The 22,099-nt window shown below is 35.3% G+C and overlaps 2 protein-coding genes across 8 annotated transcripts in view; one reads left to right on the plus strand and one right to left on the minus strand.

The window, feature by feature from the left end:
- The window catches only part of AstC-R2 (Allatostatin C receptor 2), a 471,654-nt gene that overhangs the window by 372,760 nt on the left and 76,795 nt on the right, over nt 1-22,099 (plus strand). For all 6 annotated transcript variants that reach the window (XM_076410786.1, XM_076410789.1, XM_076410787.1 and 3 more), the window contains one exon: nt 21,411-21,445. The gene's annotated coding sequence lies outside the window, so the exon portion shown is untranslated. The remainder of the gene's footprint in view (nt 1-21,410; nt 21,446-22,099) is intronic.
- Nucleotides 554-12,229, minus strand: LOC143200334 (kappa-type opioid receptor). 2 transcript variants are annotated; one of them, XM_076410816.1, is made up of 2 exons: nt 12,092-12,229; nt 554-1,491 (listed from the first exon to the last, which is right to left on the minus strand). In XM_076410816.1, the coding sequence occupies exon 2, from the start codon at nt 1,473-1,475 to the stop codon at nt 591-593; it is 885 nt and encodes a 294-aa protein (XP_076266931.1). In that variant the 5' UTR covers nt 1,476-1,491; nt 12,092-12,229; the 3' UTR covers nt 554-590. The 2 variants fall into 2 exon arrangements, with proteins under 2 accessions (XP_076266931.1, XP_076266930.1); XM_076410815.1 differs by lacking the exon at nt 12,092-12,229 and adding an exon at nt 7,447-7,602.

A 22,099-nucleotide genomic window follows, 5' to 3' on the forward strand; every position in this document is an offset into this window, starting at 1 on the left:
GGGCAATGTAGAGAGGCCGAAAAAGAAAAAAGGTTCTACCTGCCATTTTAGGAAACCTGAAAACATACTAAGACCCAGGACATGAATCCAAGCTCCAGCAACAGTTTTACAGGAAAATGTTATCTGTGAGAAAACTAGACATAAATCATTTTTGGAATAAATCCTAACTGGGAGTAGCTTTGTGATAAAGTATACGAATTAACGCATATGGAAGGACTATAACCTACTTTTTGGTAAATATGAACACGTCCTAGGGCGGTTAGGCCCATAGTAATACCGGAAAATTATCCAGTGTGCCTGTGGTTTGGTTTGGTTTGCACCTCTTTCCAAATATCCAACAGAATTTTTTCCGTCAATATTATCGTTTTATTCTGAAAGTTCCAGTGTTTTGGCCAATATGTTTCCTTGCTAGATCTTAAGTTTTATATAGATTTCTTAACAGCAAAAACAAACAAAGGGTATTAGAGTAACATAATATTTAGTTTTTACACTAATTAAAACATTTTTATTGTTCGCAAAAACAAGGAAGATAAACAAAGAAAATAAAAGAATATTACAAGAAGTATCAAAGCTATATTAACTAAAACTGGCTACAGTAATACAGAATTGCGAGCATTCTTGACATTGTTATCCTCTGATGAAAGTTCGGACTCAAGACCGAAGGTTCTCCGAAAACACTTCTTGAAATTGGAGTCGTAACAATACAAGATCACTAAAAGAACACACGCGTTTATGTAACCGACGCAATAGGTCCCGTCCATGATACCATAAGTGGATCTTTGGAGCAGTAACTCGACGTATAGACAGGCGCAGTTCGGTAACCAGCATATGAAGTAGGATACCACCAAAACCAATTCTACTTTGGATTTCTCCAGAGAATGAAACAAATACACCTTCACGCATCTTAAAATGAAAATGGTGAGCATTATCAGGAACATGGTCAGATATCCTATGAAGTACGACATCAGAGTAAGGGGGTAGCTGTAATTATACACGCACAGTACCACGCTAGCCGTGGACAGGACCATAATAACTACCCAGACGATGATGTTGATCACTTTCGCACAGTTACCGCACCTATTTGCGCAATTCTGGGTGCCCAAGGTCACCGAGTACCAGTCAATTAAGAAAATAGTCACGAACACCAGATTTCCAAACAGGATACCGTTGAGAGTCTCCTCCCAGATGCAGAGCACCTCGAAGGAGATTTCGTCCACCCATCCGAACAGGTTCACTGTCACGGGCGCAGATACCAGCACGAAGAAGTTGCACAGGCACCAGCTAGCCAGGTAGATGTTGCTCCTGGTTCGCAACGTCGTCCATTTAAGAACGAGGAATGCGATGATGGCATTGGCGATGCAGGACAAGACCGCCGAGATCGAGTTCACCACGTCCAGCGCTGATACAGGAAGAACGTACACTTGGTCACCATCGAAAGTGGGGTTCTTCGACAGGTTCGCTATAACTATGTCCATATTCTTGGATCTCAATCTGCAAAAGAAAGTATAACATCAGTAATCTCAATACACAGAACAAAGACAACGGCTGGACCGATTTTCATTGTTTTTGATTTGTTAAACGTCTGAAAAATTCTCCAAGATATTATAATTACGGACTATAAACTGGCAAAAGCTGTTTTAACGCTTTATTTTGTTTAATTGAACGTGTACCTTATATCATTCACGAATATTTGGGTATGAGAATGCTCTGTTCAAACTGGTTGCCGCGCGAGGTCAATTTTGGCCAAAAACAACGACGAGTTGATGATTCGGAGCAGTGATTGAAGATGATTAAGTGTAATAAACCCGGGTTTATGCGTCGATATGTGACAATAGATGAAACATGGCTCCATCATTTCACTCCGAAGTCCAATCCACAGTCATCCGAGTCGACTGCACACGATGAACCCGTTTCAAACCGTGGGAAAACATTCGGCTGGAAAGGTTATGGCGTCTATATTTTAGGATACACGTGGAATAATTTTCATTGACTTCCTTGAAAAAGTAAGTATCATCAACAGCGACTATTACATAGCTTTATTGCACCATTTGAAGGACGAAATCGTCGAAAAAAGGCCGCATTTGAAAAAAAAGTGCAGCTTCACCAAGACAATGTACCATGTCACAAGTCAGTGAAAACAATGGCAAAATCCATGAAATAGGCTACGAGTTGCTTCCTCATCCGCCGTATTCTCCAGATCTGGCCCTGAGCGACTATATCATGTTTTCAGATCTCAAAAGAATCCTCGCTGGGAAGAAATTTTGCGTCGAATGAGGAGGCGATCGCCGAAACTGAGGCCCATTTTGAAGCAAAGGACAAATCGTACTACAAAGATAGTATTGAAAAGTTGACCGAAGAGTTGACAATTGACCTGTTATAACGTTCCAATCGATATACTATTCAAACCGTTGTTTTTTTGTTTCAACGACGTCTCATATCATAAGTTTAGCGCTCTAAAAACAAATTGAATGGTTTTTTTTTACTCTAAATTACTTCCGATTTTTCGTCACATCAGCTCAACTCTAATATTATAAACAAATATCTGATTATTTTAAATAAAAAATATGTGAAAACTCTATGCATGTATTTGAAATCTAAGCATATCCCTCGATTTGAACCCCCCCCCCCTTCCCCCCTATAGATCCTGATTTCCTTCAAATGGGACCACCTTGGAAGTATACTCATTCGAATAAAAAAGAATTTAGAAAATCGGTCCATAATCGACGGGGAAATCGGCTAATATACTAAAAAAAATACAGCCGAACATAGAACCTCCTCCTTAACGTTAAAAATATGCAAAAAAAAACAAAACACGCTTAGAAAGAGAAATCATAATGAGCACTTTTTCTTCGTTTTAGTACTTTTTGATTACGGCAGTAATTATATTTACAAATTAACATCGAATCATCAGTGGAAAACAACAAAGATTAACCATGTACAAGTTCGTAATATTCATTTCGCGTTTAATGTAATCAATGTCGAACGTTTAATATATCGAAGTATTTAATTTAAATGCCTGAATAACCGGCGTTCGCTGCCAATAACCGTACGCCAACGCTCTGCAGGATTTAACATAAAATATGCTGTTTTACTAATTTCGTTCGTTGCATTATCCAGAACTCAAATAAAATCGTTTTAGAACGCATTATCGATTTATTAGATATTTATTTAGATTGTTTACAATTTAACGTAAGGTATTTAAATTAGTAAAAATGTATATGTACGTTAATGTATTCTAATTGTTTTTTCATCTCATACAGATATTTATTGAGAATAGTTCGTAAAATATGTGTGAGTTCCGAGTTCCGAAGAAGTAGCCCGAGTACAATCCTGGTTGGGTATCCCTCCTAGAAGAGCATTATATCCGAAAACATATTCATCCTTTTGTGTCTTTCTCATATAAGCATCTAGAGTGCTGAGCTGTCTGAAAGATCTTTGAAAGTGTAAACTGGGTTATCTTCCTAACAAATCTTTCAATGTATTGTTTTCGAACAATATTGGTACCCGTTGTCGTTCATTGTTATTGACATAACAATCTACGCTTTCAAATAGCTCAAAACCAAACCAAGTATAACGGAGTATATGATGAGCTTCGACAGCAGACTTCTTCAAATTAAACAACTTTAGCGTCCATATATACTGAAAATACATTGAAACTAAAGAGAGAATTTTTGTTTTTGTAGCCACTAAGTACACTGAAGCGTCGCATTCTCGCATCCGCATAAATTTTAAACTATGAATCCAGATCCACTTATAAATATATTGTATAAATATATTATAAATACAGTATCCCCAATCGCCTATACTCGTTTTATCATTTTGAGTCATTTTGTATCAGCGTTCGAATTCCTTAAACTTAAATACTATTTTGAAATAAATTAATGGTTTTTGTGACGTAGATCTCTTCACATTTCACAACTGGCGTAATCTGTAGGATTTCCGAGAGATCATAAGGCTGTTCTCTTTTTAAGTAATTCAATTAACCGAAACCAAGTTGATAATCAAGAAAAGTAGATAGGTTGACGTTGGATCACAGTTACTCGAAGGCTTGGTGAAAAAAATAACGCAGCTGAAGGTGTAAGGTCACAAAAGGTAGATTGATGTTCAAAGATACCTAGCCATAAACATTCAAGCAATGAAAAACATCCCTAGTCCTTGGATGCCCGGTACATGCACCACTGTTCGATGTGTACAGCCACCAAAGGCAGACTGCAGTTGACGTGAATTAATATAGTCTACTGGGATTTGGACAGAAGCTTGCAGTTCACAGAGAAAGTTCACCAAAGACGAATTGCGGTAGTTGAGTTTCTGATACCTAGGCTATTCGAGTTTGGAGTAACTAAAACTCGGGAGACCATTCAATTCAGGGGTACTATGGACATTTGATATCAAAAAAATCGATACTCAAAAAAATTTTGCATCACCTATAAGCTGTCTAGAAGGGACAAGGACTACATACATCCATGTGGTCGTCATTTTAGGAGGGAAATGTTACATCGCGCCACTGTTACTGCATCTGTTAAATAGAATTGAAATAATACAACCCGCCATTAGTCATTAAAGAAGAATTTCTTTTCATGAACGTTTCTGTTGGGGTTTGAAAAAATTCTACAGTATCGTTCTACAATTCTTGAATAGCTGTCAAAGATGTACCATGCTTTTATCTTTTAGGAAGTTGACTAACTCTAACCCAATTTTTGATATATGTGGTTGATCACTGTCTATAAAAACAATAAAATCATCATCTTCTTTACTAGTACTGCTATTCCTGTTATTCTCAGGCATTATTTCACCTTTTTTGGAATTTACATTTAAGGAATGAGTTACAACATTTTGAATTATTTACCTATCATCTCTTGTGATGCTTTCTGGCAATCGATGCATTTTCTAACTAAGGTACTGGTATGATATCAATATGGCTTCATTTATTTTAGATGACATATTAGAAAAAAATCCATATCTAGAAAATATTAGTCTTACCCTAAATGGTTCAGATGTTTGGATCTCCTACACTTTTCTATCACTCCATTCGTTGATATTTCTACCTAGTTAAAAGTGTTATTGATATAGGATTCGAACTACGGTGATATTTAACCTTTTTTACTAACAAGGAGATTGGCGTTCGAGTTGAACAAGTGTTTATAATAAATATACATTTTATGTAAGCTAACAGATTATACTCTTAAAATGTCTTAAATAAAGGTACATATTCAGATATATAAATAAGAAAGCATTGTCATAATAACCATTTAACAAATCACAAATACATTATAGCGCGCCGCCACAAAGATTGACATATTGACATATTTTCCTTGAATTAGAACCACGGTACTCGGTATTAAGCCTACCGACTGGCGAGTGACCAACTTAGAAATCATCCCAGAAAACATCCTGACTTACCCAGTCTGGTTACTGGCGTAACTGGGATCATTTTCCTTGTCGGATTTTGCACTATTGTCTTTTGGATAATCATAATTATAAACAATCATAAACACAAATTTACGACCATGCCCTAGCAGGATTCGAACCAGCGACTATCGCAACAGCAGGAAGATTATCGTAAATATTATCAAAAACAATACAGGTGCTGGAAAATCTGAAATGAAATATTCCTAATAATCAAATGTTATCAATAATAAGTACATGTGCTGGACAATCTCAAGAAATTTGCCTAAAAATCAATTGTTTTTAATAACAGTACAAGAGCTGAAAAAATATTAATACGGTCACTTTTACTAGTGCGCCAACCAAGCCAACTAAAAATATGTATTTGTATTTAACAGGTCAATTGAAAAGTCCCCGGCCTACCATAGTAAAACACATTTTATTGGCAAAATTAGATTTTTTTATTCAACATAATTCCCTTCAAGGGTGATACACTTATTAGAGCGACCCTCCTACTTTTCGATACCATTTTTGCAGTTCGATTTGTCCCTTGCTTCAAAACAGGCCTCAGTTTCGGCGATCACCTCTTTATTCGACGAAAATTTCTTCCTAGCAAGCATTCTTTTGAGATCTGAGAACTGGAGATACTCGCTGCTAATTCTAAACCCAATTCATGGATTTTTACCATCATTTTCACTGACTTGTGACACGGTGCATTGTTTTGGTGAAGCAGCACTTACTTTTTCTTCAAATGCGACCGTTTTTTCAACAATTTTGTCCTCAAACGGTCCAATAATGCTATCTAATAGTCGCTGTTGATGGTCCTTCCTTTTTCAAGGTAGTCAATGAAAATTATTCCATGCGCATCCCAAAATACAGACGCCATAATCTTGCCAGCCGACTGTTGCATTTTCCCACGCTTTGGGGCGAGTTAATCGTGTGCAGTCCACTCGGATGACTGTCGATTGGACTTCGGAGTGAAATCATGGAACCATGTGTCATCCATTGTGGCGTATCGATGCAAAAACTCGGGTTTATTACGCTTGATCATCTTCAAACACTGATCCGAATCATCAACTCGTCGTTGTTTTTGGTCAAAAGAGAGCTCGCGCGGCACCCACTTTGCACAGAGCATTCTCGCACCCAGATATTCGTGAATGATATGATGTACACGTTCAGTTTATATCTTTAGAGAGCAGGCACTCTATATTGAATATTTCATTCAATTTCAATTTACGGTCATTCAAAATCATTTTGTGGATTTTTTAATGTTTTCTTCGGTAACAACCTCTTTTGGACGTCCACTGCGTTCACCGTCTTCGGTGCTCATTTCACCACGTGTAAACTAAGCATACCAATCATTGATGATTGATTTTCCTGGGGCAGTGTTCGGAAACTCGGCATCAAGCCAAGTTTTTGCTTCAACTGTATTTTTTCCCTTCAAAAAGTAATATTTTATTAACACGCGAAATTCCTTTTTATCCATTTTTTCACAATAAGAAAAGTTGCTTCACTCAAAATGTTATTCACAAAATAATGATCCGACAGCTGTCAAATGTATCCACGCCTCTTTTAAGGATTAGGGCTAAGTAAAAAACATATGGATTTAATTCTAGTAGCGCCATGTATGTGTCAGGCCGGGGACTTTTCAATTGATTTGTTAAGTTACATATTTTAATTACAAGTAATTAAAATACTACCCAACCCTGCTTATATACCCCGCGAATAATATTTTACTTAGTATTTGATAGTTTCTCCATATTTGACCGGTACTGTAGCATTAATTACGCCAAGAACGGAGCATCCTGCAATCCGGGAACAAACAATCGTCTCTTTGTACGGCCTGCGGAAAGCGGTTGGCGGCTTGCTGATGAAGTGGGCGCGATATATATTCGCCGGTCGCTATAAGGAATTTAATTTCGCAAATCGGCACTGGTTCGGAATGCTCCCCCACCCTCTTCCGGTGGCCCCTCGGCCACCCCCGCGCCACCCACAGCCGTCGGCGCTCCGCGTTTCGCGCTGTTTAAGATTTCGCAAATAAATACATTGGAAGTAACCTACCCCTGCGTCTCGTCGCTCTCGAAAGACATCCGGAATGTTCGCCCCTGCTGCCACCGCTGCTGTTGCTGTTGTTCTTGTTGCTTTCCTCTGCGTGAATGCCCACCGTTTCGGGAGGTTACTAACGAAATTCCGGCATGGCGTCGAGGTTATCCGTGTTTTCGACGGTATCTCGCGGAATACTGATAAAACCGCGACCGTGATTTCACAACAAAGGTCCCATTTACTTTTCGGCTTATTAAGCGAGTTTCTTTCATTGTTAAACTGAAACGCTGCATAAAGATGAGACGAGGGATTACGAATTTGCATCGTTAATCGCTTTTTGCTTTGTTAAGTAATACGCAATATCTTATTTTGGGATAAATCGATACGTAATGCCGTAGGAATATATTTTATTGTTAGGTATACTTTTATTTGATGCAAAAAACAAGTACTTCGTTGATATTTAACAGTACATAATATATAATATAATTTTTTAAAAAATTAATGGTGTAGGTGCGTTATGTTTCTTTTCCATCTTCTCTTTCTCTATGTATACATGTAAAACCGAGTTTAATTTTTTAATATTTTCTCAATATTTTTAACACTCACAAAAAACTACTTAGAGCTAAATCTGCTAATTCGATATTTTAGACCTTTTCATTTTTGGTAGTTTATGCTTTATTTATTATTGAACGGGAATATTGTTTAAGAAAAATCGAGGGAGCAATCGAAATATTACCTATTAATGGCATAAAAGCAGTCAAAATATCAACAATCTTGAAAAATATCGTTCGAAAATGCTGTTATAATAATATACAATATATTGTTTACTAGCGACCCGCCCCGGCTTCGCACGGGTGCAATGCTGATACTAAATTAAATACACTACAGAAAAAATATGAACGTTGTATATAAAAACAGAGCGGCCCGCTCCGACTTTGCACGGGCATAAAATATATATGCCTATGTCACTCAATGAAAACATGATTAAAATCGATCCAGTATTTTTGGTTCATTCATTACTGCCCTTGGCCTGCACGCATTAAATTTTGAGTAAAACAATTCCTCTTCCTCTATACTTACTATGAAGATTTCCTGCTATCTTTGGAATATCTAAATTCATACAATTTTTATTACATTACACATTTTTAAACGCAAATTTTAAATTTGTAATATCTCCGAAAATATTTGTTTAATTTACATACTGTAAGGAACCATATTGATCTATATTAATTGCACACTGTATTTAAGGTACTTAATTCGATAAGGATTAATACCGTATTGCTTAAAATAGCTTCGTAAATAAGCCATTTTCTCACGTAAAAAGTAAACAATAAAAATGGTTAATGTGGGTTATCCCTAAAAGATAAACATATACCATCGCGGACTTTTTTGTAGACCTTTATATGGTGTACAATACTGTAGTACATTAATTTGATCTAACTCGTAGGGTTAGGCAGCGTTTTTGCTAATTGCTAAATAAGCCTAAAAAAATAGGTTAATTTACGACATCACGTTAGAAACCTCTAAAATTAGCAATGTTGCCTTAGTATATTATGCATGTATTATACATATAAACCTTCCTCTTGAATCACTCTATCTATTGAAAAAACCGCATCAAAATCCGTTGCGTAGTTTTAAAGATTTAAGCGCACATAGGGATATAGGGACAGAAAAGGCGACTTTGTTTTATACTATGTAGTGACAAGCAAACTACCAAAAAAATCATAAATCTACATATATTAGATATAAATCTATATAAGCATTAGGGCGACAGAGTCAGAACGTTAAAAATCAGGCGAATGAAACAAGTAGAACCAAAAGTAGTAACTAAAAGTATACGACTGAAACAGTCGATAGTAAATAGTAACAAAATCAGACGAACCAAAAATAGCGACTGAAACAGTCGATATTAAAAATTAGTCAATTACTAAACAGTTGATAGTCAATTTCAGTCGATAGTCCCAACACTAATAATATTACTTAGGATAAGATTAGAGTTACAGGTTTTTACATTGTCCCCAATCTTCTTTAAACGATATTCAAACTTCATTTTTCTCCTTACTTATTGTTGGTTCGAAGTTGGAACCGAACATCAATTTACGAACATCAGGCTTAACAAAATACATTTTCTTAGTTTGTCTACACAACTCCTTAAAATAATCACCATTTTTTCTATTCATTTCGTTCAACATTTCATAAATAGTTTAACTGATCCCTATTTTGTATTCTGTGGTGATAGAATTATCTTTTTGAGGTTTTCTTACGTATGAATCTTTTTAATTACAACGTTACCAAGTTAAATGTTTGATTAACCTCTTAGATCAATACAGCAATTGACTTTAAGTTCAATATACCCATTTTGAACATTATATTAGATTCAATACATAATGCTAATTATAATTCGGATAACTAATAATTGTGAGAACAATTTTACATCATTGAAAAATATAAGCACATATATAATGAACTGCTTCAAGCAATTATCTCCGTCCTTTCCTCTCTTGAAATTTATACAAGAAAAGGTTCGTACTTCTTCGTCTGACATCATGAACTGAACAAAACAATCGAACCGTGCATTTGACTGAAAATAGTAATTATTATTTTCAGTGGCTAGTTTTTTGACTATAGACTGTTTCAACTGTTTTGCCACTATCTACTGTTTCGACTGATTTGTGACTATCGGGTGTTTCGACTATTTTCAGTCTATATTTCCCAATGCTAAATATTATACATAAATTCAAAGTTATAGATAACTTGGCTGTCTACTGAGTCTTAAGGTCCCATTCTTGCATAGTCATCTCTCTTTTCCCTGATATCTGGTGATATGTGTAGAGAGAAAAGGAAACAATGTAATCAGGGGATAACAGAGATGATTAAATGACACCAGGATCGATGGAATATCGACATTATGCGTGACTATTGTCGGTCACTTTACAGAAAACAAAAGAAGTCGTTGAAAAGAGCTATGCAAGAAACTTTGCAAGGAATTCAAAGGATATAAAAAAGGGATTATAAAAAATAGGCACCTATTATTCACAGTTCAGTAAAAAGCTTGGAGGTCCGAAAATAACGAAGACAATTGCAAGACTTATTTGACGAAATTCAAGGTCAAATTCTCAATTTTAATTTTTTATTTCCAATTTTTTTATTGGAAATTGCTACAATGCGAAGTGGCTGAAAAAACCATTTCGAACATTTTACCAAAAACAACGACGAGTTGATGATTCGGATCAGTGTTTGAAGATGATCAACCGTAATAAACCCGAGGTTTTGCATCGATACGCCACAATGAATGACACATGGTTCCATGATTTCACTCCGAAGTCCAATCGACAGTCATCCGAGTGGACTGCACACGATTAACTCGCCCCAAAGCGTGGGAAAATGCAACAGTCGGCTGGCAAGATTATGGCGTCTGTATTTTGGGATGCGCATGGAATAATTTTCATTGACTACCTTGAAAAAAAAGGAAGGACCATCAACAGCGACTATAACATAGCATTATTGGACCGTTTGAAGGACGGAATCGCTGAAAAGCAGCCGCATTTGAAGAAAAAGAAAATACTGCTTCACCAACAATGCACCAGGTCAAAAATACATGAACTGGGCTTCGAATTGCTTCCTCATCTGCCTTATTCTTCAGATCTGGCCCCCAGTGACTATTTCCTGTTCTCAGATTGCAAAAGAATGCTCGCTAGAAAGAAAATTTCGTCGAATGAAGAGGTGATCGAGGAAACTGAGGCCTGTTTTGAAACAAAGGACAAATCGTACTACAAAAATGGTATTGAAAAGTTGGAGGGTCGCTATAATCAGTGTATCACCCTTGAAGGGAATTATGTTAAATAAAGAAAATTAATTTTGCCAAAAAAAATGTGGTTTACTATGGTAAGCCGGGGACTTTTCAATTGACCTGTTATTTTCTCTAACTTTTAAAGTTTGTAATGGATATCATATGGTAATATAATTGAGGATGATAAAAAAAAAATCACAATAAATACAGTTTCAGAATATAAAAATATGTGATACCTAGCTAAATATGTTTTATTAACATTTTTGTTGATGTCCATTAATACGGTTTGAATCTACATTTTTTCATTAAATTTTATGGTCATGACACTGCATGTGTATATCAAAAGCAGAGAAAATTTTCCTAAAGTAAGGGATGATTTCATTTTTTTTTTATAGTGAAAAACGAAAATTCATTAGAAAACTAATTAAGTCCAAAAATTCGACAAGTCGTTATAGTTTTTCAAGTCGGGTACTAAACTTAAACATCAACAAAAATAAAATGTCATAATCAGCGGATGAATCATCCAGCCATGTAAAACAGTTAGCCTATTAATAAATTAACGGTGATTAATACCAACGACTTAAAAATACATATCGGTAAAACTACATTTTATCTACAATATTTTGATAAAACAAATTATGATTATAATTAACAGCCACTCTAAATGAGAGAATTTGTTGAAAGAGAGAATTTGTTGAAAAAATTGCGTAAAACAACAAATAAAATTCATGGATGCGCGTTAATGTCGAGCGCGTTGCCTATATACCGAATTGCGAACGGAAACTGACGTAAATTAAGGTAATTCCTCTTGCGCTGAACGACTTATTGTTCCCGAATCTCGGATTTGGAAGCAAGAAACAATAAGGTACTTACCGAGCGTGTGTTCGCCCTCTGCGAAAATCATAATCTCTCGACGGATACCTCCTGCTGCATTTTCGAACTGGCGCACGTCACTTGTGACGGGAGTCGAGCCGCTGGCGTCTCCGACACAGGCACAAATTCAATTAGGACATTGTCTAATTGAACCACAATGGTCCGACTGAGAAATGTGACCTTTGCCAGCGACAATAAGTGGGTATAATTGGAGTACCCTGGAAAGACGGTGTCGCGTATGTTTTGTTTTGTGATTTAAGGAGTTATACTACCTGAAATTCAGACTATATGGATATTTTTTAGGTTATGGCTAGGTTATTTCAATATGTATTTCAAGATCATGCAGGATATTCTCACATGCTAGTCCTTTTTTATTTTATTTTACAGGTTACACACTTCTTCACTCATTTAATTGAAAACAAAAATGCAGATGAGCTCAGAACTGAGCTGTAGCAACTCTTGTTAAGTAAAATATTATAAGAATTGAATAAGAAATACTTATTCAAACTATTGGCCATTTGATTCTACACATTTTACTGATCTTTCAGATAATTTTGGGATACCATATCCAAAAAAAAACTGTTTGTTCATCGAGCCATTTTCTAACTTCTTTGAAATTAGGGAAGTGCTGCTCTACAAGCGCGTTTCCCATTAATGTGAAATTAATGTGAATTTTACGCATATTAATTTTTTTCTCTATATCTTATAACATTTTTTGACATGATTTATATGTTTAGTTCTTGTTTCCTTTGTTGCTGTGTTTTCTTTTAAATAATTCTGATATCACTGCATTTCTCCTTACTTACTTCTACTACTACCTGTGTACATTTTTCATGACAATATTAGATTTAATCACTGCATTCCCTCTAATATATTTGTCATATATGCGAAACAGTTGCTATACAATCTCTCCTAGTACATTTCAACCAAATGCTCATGTATTTTCTGAACAATTACAAAATGCACTGTGCACATAAACCTTTCACACTCTACCATTTCGTATTTATCCTATATTAACTATATAATCCCTTTTAGTTGTTCACACTCTCATCATCCTATCTTTATATTGTCACCATTGAATCAGAATTCCACACCCAGAGAGTTTCATTCACTCACTGTCATATTCTCAGCCACTAACCTAACTGATTCTTATTTTATTTTACAGGTTACACACTTCTTCACTCATTTAATTGAAAACAAAAATGCAGATGAGCTCAGAACTAAGCTGTAGCAACTCTTGTTAAGTAAAATATTATAAGAATTGAATAAGAAAAATACTTATTCAAACTATTGGCCATTTGATTCTACACATTTTACTGATCTTTCAGATAATTTATGGATACCATATCCAAAAAAAAAATGTTTGTTCATCGAGCCATTTTTTAACTTCTTTGAAATTAGGAAAGTGCTGCTCTGCAAGCGCGTTTCCCATTAATGTGAAATTAATGTGAATTTTACGCATATTAATTTTTTTCTCTATATCTTATAACATTTTTTTGACATGTTATATTTATATGTTTAGTTCTTGTTTCCTTTGTTGCTGTGTTTTCTTTCAAATAATTCTGATATCACTGCATTTCTCCTTACTTACTTCTACTACTACCTGTGTACATTTGTCATGACAAAATTAGACTTAATCACTGCATTCCCTCTAATGTATTTGTCATATATGCGAAACAGTTACTATACAATCTCTCATCGTATATTTCAATCAAATGCTCATATATTTTTTGAACAAATACACACATGCACTATGCACATAAACCTTTCACACTCTACCATTTCGTATTTATCCTATATTAACTATATAATCCCTTTTAGTTGTTCACACTCTCATCATCCTATCTTTATATTGTCACCATTGAATCAGAATTCCACACCCAGAGAGTTTCATTCACTCACTGTCATATTCTCAGCCACTAACCTAACTGATTCTTATTTTATTTTACAGGTTACACACTTCTTCACTCATTTAATTGAAAACAAAAATGCAGATGAGCTCAGAACTAAGCTGTAGCAACTCTTGTTAAGTAAAATATTATAAGAATTGAATAAGAAAAATACTTATTCAAACTATTGGCCATTTGATTCTACACATTTTACCGATCTTTCAGATAATTTATGGATACCATATCCAAAAAAAAACTGTTTGTTCATCGAGCCATTTTCTAACTTCTTTGAAATTAGCGAAGTGCTGCTCTGCAAACGCGTTTCCCATTAATGTGAAAAGTTGACAGTCGGAAGGGGCAAGGTCTGGAAAGTTCGGCGGGTGCGATAATATGTTCCATCCAAGTGCTTTCAACGCTTCCTTGGCCGGTTGTACTTTATGAGGCGGCGAGTTATAATACTGTAAAATCACTGTACCTTGTCTTCGGGTCCATTCTGGACGTTTTTCGATCAATACATGGTATAAATTGAGAATTTGTTGTCGGTGGTGATCATTATTAATTGTTTCACCAGGTTTCAACAGTCATTCTAGTTCGACCAAACACAGAGCATTGTCTTGCGACCAAAACGATTTGGCTTCGTAGTTAATCGGCCCGCTTCGCCACGTTATAACCATGGTTTTTGCGCTCAGAATTCTCAAAACAAATCCACTTTTCATTACCCGTCACTATTCGATGCAGAGATGACTTCCGATCATACTTATAGAGCATGTCTGTCATTCTTTTGATATAGCATCCATCTTCCGATCTTCTAGATTGCTCATCCCTCGTAATCGTTCGGTCGCTCGCGGTTCCATGGGCTACATTTAACGCTTCTGTCAATTGTTTTTGAGTTTGGATTGGGTCTTCAATAACTTTTGTTTGTAAGTTTCGCATCTTCAAACCTTTTCGGTTTACTAGAACGTTCTTCCTCTCGCGCATCGGAATCACCACTTTTGAAATTTCGAGACCACGTTTCACACGCTTTTAAGGTTAGAACATGTTCACCGTGAGTTTCTACCAGTAAACGATGACTTTAAGCGACTTTTTCCTTTAGATTAAATAACAAAGGTAATATATTTTTACATACGAAACTTAACAATTTCAAAAAGGTATAAATCTATGATGGTGTTACTCCCGCAATATATAACATGTATGGCATAGAGTTAAATATATAGAGTGTTAACTTAATACATATAATTTCAGAATTTTTTGCGTTGTCTTAGGAAGAAGGCGTTAAGAATGCCATTTCGCTGCATATTATTGGTTGAGGATTTCATACGCATCTATATAAATACAAATATACAATATTAAAATGCTAAAATATAAATATATATAATGCATATAACGAATAATATATATAAATAATATAATGTATATAAATAAAAAATGTAAATATAAACTAAGCTGCTATAATGCATATAACGACTAATATATATAAATAAAAATTATAAATATAAACTAAGCTGCATCCTAATTGAGACACAACATATCTTCCATCAAATATAATCAAAATTGTCTATTCTCTTTTTCATATTTCTTTAGTGCTATCAATTTAAATAAGATATGTTAAAGTTCCTATCTTTGTGTTCCTTCATATTGAAAGCAGACTAAACATATGTCTGTTAATATGTTATTTACTTATTCAATACAAAAATGTATTGAGGCAAGTTATAACATTATGGAACTAATTATAACTACATGAACCTACTGTATATATCTGTTTAAGTAAATGAACGCCTTCAAAATAACAAACATTGTTAACAACCTTATCAAATATACAATATATTTCTCTACAAGGGATAGAGAAAAGAGAGAGAGAGACGTCGTCGTGGTGGATTTTTATAGCCAAGAACCGCATGGTATCAATCCACCTGCGTTCCCAACCTTTGGACTTAATGAAGAGGTCGCTACAGCATTGTGGCGATCGCCACGACCCTTTGGGCCACCACGAATACATCAACAAGTACAAAGGTTGGCAATGCCGGTGAATTGGTACCATGCAGTTCCAGTCCCCTTGTAATAGTACCACTTCCACAGCGCTACCGTACTTCCTCTACCTAACCTAATATCCTGTCAATTCTCCCGTTGACCACATGTATCACTCAATATCGGAATAAACAAGTGATTATTGAACCAGTGTTTTTCAGTTCTCGTGCAAATTCCTTCCAAAAATAGTAGTGAGTGTTATATAGTAAATAGTGTGAGTGTAGTCGGTCGGTCGAAATATTTGGCTGCCGCTACGATTATTTGTCAGAACACTCACTACTATTTTTGGAAGGAATTTGCACGGGAACTAAAAACACTGATTGAATCAAAGTTGTTTATTCTAACTTACGATTGATACATGTGGTCGATGGGAGAATGGACAGGATATTAGGTTAAGGTGAAGGAAGTACGGTAGCGCTGTGGAAGTGGTACTGTTACAGGGGGACGGTGATAAGAAAAGAGAGCGAGACGTCGTCGTGATGGCCTTTTATACTCCAGAACTGCATGGTACCAATCCACCGGCGTTGCCAACCTTTGTAGTTGTTGATGGTGAATTGGTGGTGGCCTAAAAGGTCGTGGCGGTCGCCACAAGCATCTTAAGCCTTGCGACATCTGTTAGAATAATTATCTATTATGAATTTGCGGTCCACCTGCTAAATAAAAATTGCTTAAAAATATTTCTAGACGATATGGTGAATGCGCTGTTCCTTCTAGTATCTAACATTAATGTATTTGATATCACTATCATGTGGTACATTATCTTTCCCTATTATTGTTTGATAAGTCCAAGAACTATGAGCTATTACTTGAAATCAGAGATCAAAATTAGACATCGTTTTAATTTATTAACGTTCAATTTTTTTTAATCATATAACACACATATTACCACAAGTTATTAACTGTAACCATCTAGTAATTGTTCCATTCCATCAAATACTAATCATAAGCTTAATTAGTATTTAATCTCTATATCTCTAAAGAGTATAAAATCTCTCCTCGTACATTTCAACCAAATGCTCATGTATTTTCTGAACAATTGCAAAATGCACTGTGCACATAAACCTTTCACACCCTACCATTTCGTATTTATTCTATATTAACTATATAATCCCTTTTAGTTGTTTACACTCACATCATCCTAATTTTGTATTGCCACCATTGAATCAGAATTCCACACCCAGAGGGTTTCGTTCACTCACTGTCACATTCTGAGCCACTAACCTAACTGATTCTGAGCACATTAACTGTTAATTTTCAATTTATCTAGTACTTTTTCACGATAGTCAATTTACTTCTTCAGGGTGTCTGATGGAGTTCATCGAAAGCAGTTATTGAAGACACTGATGAACTTTTTGCGTTTGATTCTATACATCTTGCCCATCTTTCAGGCAATTTATGGGTCTCATCCCAAAATAACTATTTGTCATTTGAGCAGAACCATTCATCGAGCCAGTTTTTAACTTCTTTGAAATTGGCGAAATGCTATTCTGTAATCGCGTGTACCATAAATGTGTTAATTTCCAATTTATCTAACACTTGTTCACGATTCCACCATTTGTCAATTTACTTCTTCAGGGTGTCTGATGGAGTTCATCCAAAGCTGTTATTGAAGACACTGATGAACTTTCTGCTTCTTTTCACATATCTAGGCAGTTCTTACTTGTGTATCTTTCGCGACCTGCATGTCTATTGTAGTAATTCTCTGCCACATCCCATAATAATTTAAGTTGATTGAATTTGCATAAATTGAATTGCATTAATAATCATTTCAATTATATTTACTAAGTAACAATTTAAAATACTTCGCCTTCTAACATGGTATCTCCGAAACTTAATTTATGTTTTGCAAGCCATTCCTCAATTATTGGATCTCTTTTTGTTGGATTACTGTCTCTAGCATGAAGAACAATATATCTCCAATGATCTATTAAGAAATATTATAATGTACAAAACCTAATCAAATATTAATTCAACTTATCGCTAAGCAATTCCATAGGTTTTATATGGATACCATACTAACAGTTATCTCTGAAATAATTATATTAAATTGGGTTTATATTGAAAAAAACCACTCAACGATTTTATATCTTTCAAAAATTTAATCTTAAATAGAACCAACATCAAGTATGAGTATACTAGTGTATTAGTAGTGTCCATGTTAATATTTAGTGCAGTTGCAAAACATTAAAAATATTTCTAATGGAAACCCCAACTGCTTAATATTTAATCAGTACTTGCCTCTCTAACAGATTTTACCGGTAAGAACGGACCTCATTACCTCTCATTCCTATTCGAAATTATTGATAAGAGATTAGATAAATAATCTAAAAAAATAAATGTTTACCTGTTTACAATCTCTAATTATTATCACTAATGTTTTGAAGAAATTTTCAGAAATTTGACAACCGAACGACCTTTGCTGGCTGATTCCGTTACATGTTCGAACGTATCAGACCGCATTGTATCTCTTTTTAACTGGAATAAAATGAGAAGAAAAATATTGTGTAGTATTAAAACGAATTCACAAACTTCAATAGGTAATACACTATACATATTAATGACGTGAGTTCACTGCTACTATGGATAGAGTATAGTTCCTAATTACGTCAGTTTTAAAGAGCTTTGTTTACTTTAAAACGTACATTGTAACGTCCACCCGGGTATCATACATTTTAAGCGATATTGGGATGAAACAACAGCGAGATAACTTTCTGTAACATGCCCCCAACGTTTGCTTTTCTACGAGTTGACGGTCTAAGAGCGGCCCGACCTCTGTTGATCTAGGCTTAAACTAGCTAAAATACACAACGGCTTTATTTAATAAGCTCTAAAAAGCTCAAAATTGGAATTAATAAAGCACAATGGCTATCAGTCGGACAATAAATTATTTGGATAGGTCTTCCAAGTTGAAAACTACGAAAACAGCGAATTACGGGAGAAAAATTGAAGTCTGGCAACGATAACACGATCCCTTACCCCTTTAAAATGTTTGTTTTATAGGTTATGTGCTTTTGGGTAGAGTAGGAATGTTCTAATTTGCATTTTAAGTAAACCTACAGTATTTGTAACTATATCTAACATAACAGGTCAATTAAAAAGTCTCCGGCCTACCAGAGTAAAACAATTTTTTTGCCAAAATTAGTTTTTTTTTAATTCAACATAATCCCCTTCAAGGGTGATACACTGATTATAGTGGCCCTCCATTTTCGATACCATTTTTGTTGTATAATTGGTACTTTGCTTCAAAACAGGCCTCAGTTTCGGCGATCACCTCTTCATACGGCGAAAATTTCTTTCCAGCGAGCATTCTTTTGAGATCTGAGAACAGGAAATACTCGCTGGGGCCAGATCTGGAGAATACGATGGATGAGGAACCAATTCGAAGGCCAATTAATGAATTCTTTCCACCGTTTTCACTGATTTGTGACACGGTGCATTGTCTTGGTGAAGCAGTACTTTCTTTTTCTTCAAATGCGGCCTCTTTTTGCAATTTCGCCCTTCAAACGGTCCAATTAACGCTATGAATTAGTAGCTGTTGATGATCCTTCCGTTTTCAAGGTAGTCAATGAAAATTATTCTATGCGCATCCCAAAATATAGACGCCATAACCTTGCCAGGCGACTGTTGCGTTTTCCCAGGCTTTGGAACGAGTTCATCGAGTGCAATCCACCCAGATGACTGTCGATTGGACTTCGGAGTGAAATGATGGAACCATGTTTCATCCATTGTCACATATCGACGCAAGAACTCGGGTTTATTACGCTTGATCATTTTAAAACACTGCTCCGAAACATCAACTCATACCCAAATATTCGTGAATGATATGATGTACACGTTCAATTTATATCTTTAGAGTGTCTGCTATTTCACTCAACCTCAATCGATGGTCATTCAATTTCATTTCGTGGATTTTTTAATGTTTTCATCGGTAACAACCCCTTTTGAGCATCCACTGCGTTCACCGTCTTCGGTGGTCATTTCACCACGTCTAAACTTAGCATACCAATCCTTGATGGTTGATTTTCCTGGGACAGTGTCCGGAAACTCAGTAGAAGTTTTTACTTCAACTGTATTTTTCCCTTCAAAAAGCAATATTTTATCAACACGCCAAATTCTATTTATCAATTTTTTTCAGAATAACAAAAGTTGCTTCACTCAAAATGCTATAATTCAGAAACCAATAATCCGACAGATGTCAAATTTATACAGGCATCTTTTGATTGTTAGGGCTAACTAAAAAGCATATGGATTTAATTCTAGTAGCGCCATCTATGTGTCAGGCCGGAGACTTTTCAATTGACTTTTTATCAGCCCGATGTAGCTGTAAATCTGATTTCTCTAATGGAAGTTGGCATAGACGCATAGAGCATTAAAAGAACTGGCACGAAAAGTAATAATCATGCTGACATTTTAAGAAACTGCTGTTAAATCGTATTAAAACATTTATATAAATATCAGATTTCTAGTTTACATGTCGAAATCACCACTCGACAATCGACCAAGTGCAGAGAGTATCAGTAGTTGTAGAAAAGGCATTCGAAGAAATAAATACTGCTCTGCAATATTCCTGGCCGGCTCACTTACAAATTACTGTCTACTGCTGGAATCATATATTTTGGAAAGAAAATTTAGAGTATCGCATGAAGGGGCATTCTCAACACTTAAACCTATTTCGGCTGGTGTTCCACTGGATAGTGTCTGGGGACCACTCCTGTATCTTCTCTATACCGTTGACAAAAGATATAGTACTTGGAACATTTGGCCGACGATACAGTTATCATGGAAAAAAATTTCCGACTGTTTCCTGTTCTCAGATCTCAAAAGAATGCTCGCTGGGGAGGAATTTTCGTCGAATGAAGAGGTGATCGCTAAAACTGAGGCCTATTTTGAAGCAAAGGATAAATCGTACTACAAAAATTGTATCGAAAAGTTGGAGGGTCGCTATAATCAGTGTATCATCATTTATATTGAATAAAGAAAACTAATTTTGATAAAAAAATGTGTTTTACTATGGTAGGCCGGGGACATTTTAATTGACCTGTTACTATATAAATCCTTGTTTTCAATGTTTTTTAATTATTTATCTAGTATATATTAACAATATAAAACCATGTCATCGGGAGTTTGATGAGGTTCCATAGAAATTGAATAAGTTCAATAATATCAATTCAATCGCGGTGCAGTGTACCTCTATGCACGACTAAACATTCTGGGACGATTATCACGCCTTACATCATATCTACGCATGGGAAACCGACTCCATTTTACTGAAATATCTAAACAGGAAACCGTTATTACATGTTAAACTGCCTCTATTATGCGCCATTAAAAGGAATTGCGCGAATCTGTCAGACAGACGTTTATGTGGATGTTTTTCTCATTAATGTTTTTTTTCTCTGTTCCAGGAGGCGTTGTTATGAATTAGACCTAATATAAAAAGGTAAGCTTTATTATATTTAACCTCCGTATATAATAAATGCTGAGTAAATACATCGTCAAGTTTATATATCACCCAGTAGGCAGGCAACTCAATATACTTATGAAAACATAGCGATACATGCAATTGAATAAATAATATATCGCAATTGGAATTGTTCAGTACAACGACTAATGTTCGTCTTTGTATATACACCGACAGATACTTCAAATTTGACAGTTTTATTACTATTATACTAATCGCATTCGTCACTAAAAGGTTTTTTTAATTCTTGTTCACGACATAGTTAATATTATACTATTGTGAGTGTACCTACTTTTAAAACTCTGTTGTTCTTTATTATATTGATTCTTTTCTATATCATATTAGAAAGAAAGTCATTCAATTAAAATGCTATAACCAATTTTCAGATGAGGAAGAAATCGAAGGACGCAGAAATTCAATAGTTTGGACATACATGTGTTCAATAAATATCTATTGATTTTTCGACTTTTTCTGTGATTAAGGCTTTTAGAACATACAATGCTGTGACCAAAAATAGTTAAAATTGATTTCCATACGTCTTTTTCTTGGAAATCGTAGAAATAACTAACAAACGTACAGTTTCTATTATGCTATAAGAGGGGTGGAAATGTGGTAAAAATCTTTCTTCGCTCT

The sequence above is a fragment of the Rhynchophorus ferrugineus genome, unplaced genomic scaffold (genome assembly GCF_030347505.1).
Source record: "Rhynchophorus ferrugineus isolate W39M unplaced genomic scaffold, kcgeb_rfMv2 rfM7, whole genome shotgun sequence".
Lineage (NCBI taxonomy): Eukaryota > Metazoa > Arthropoda > Insecta > Coleoptera > Curculionidae > Rhynchophorus > Rhynchophorus ferrugineus.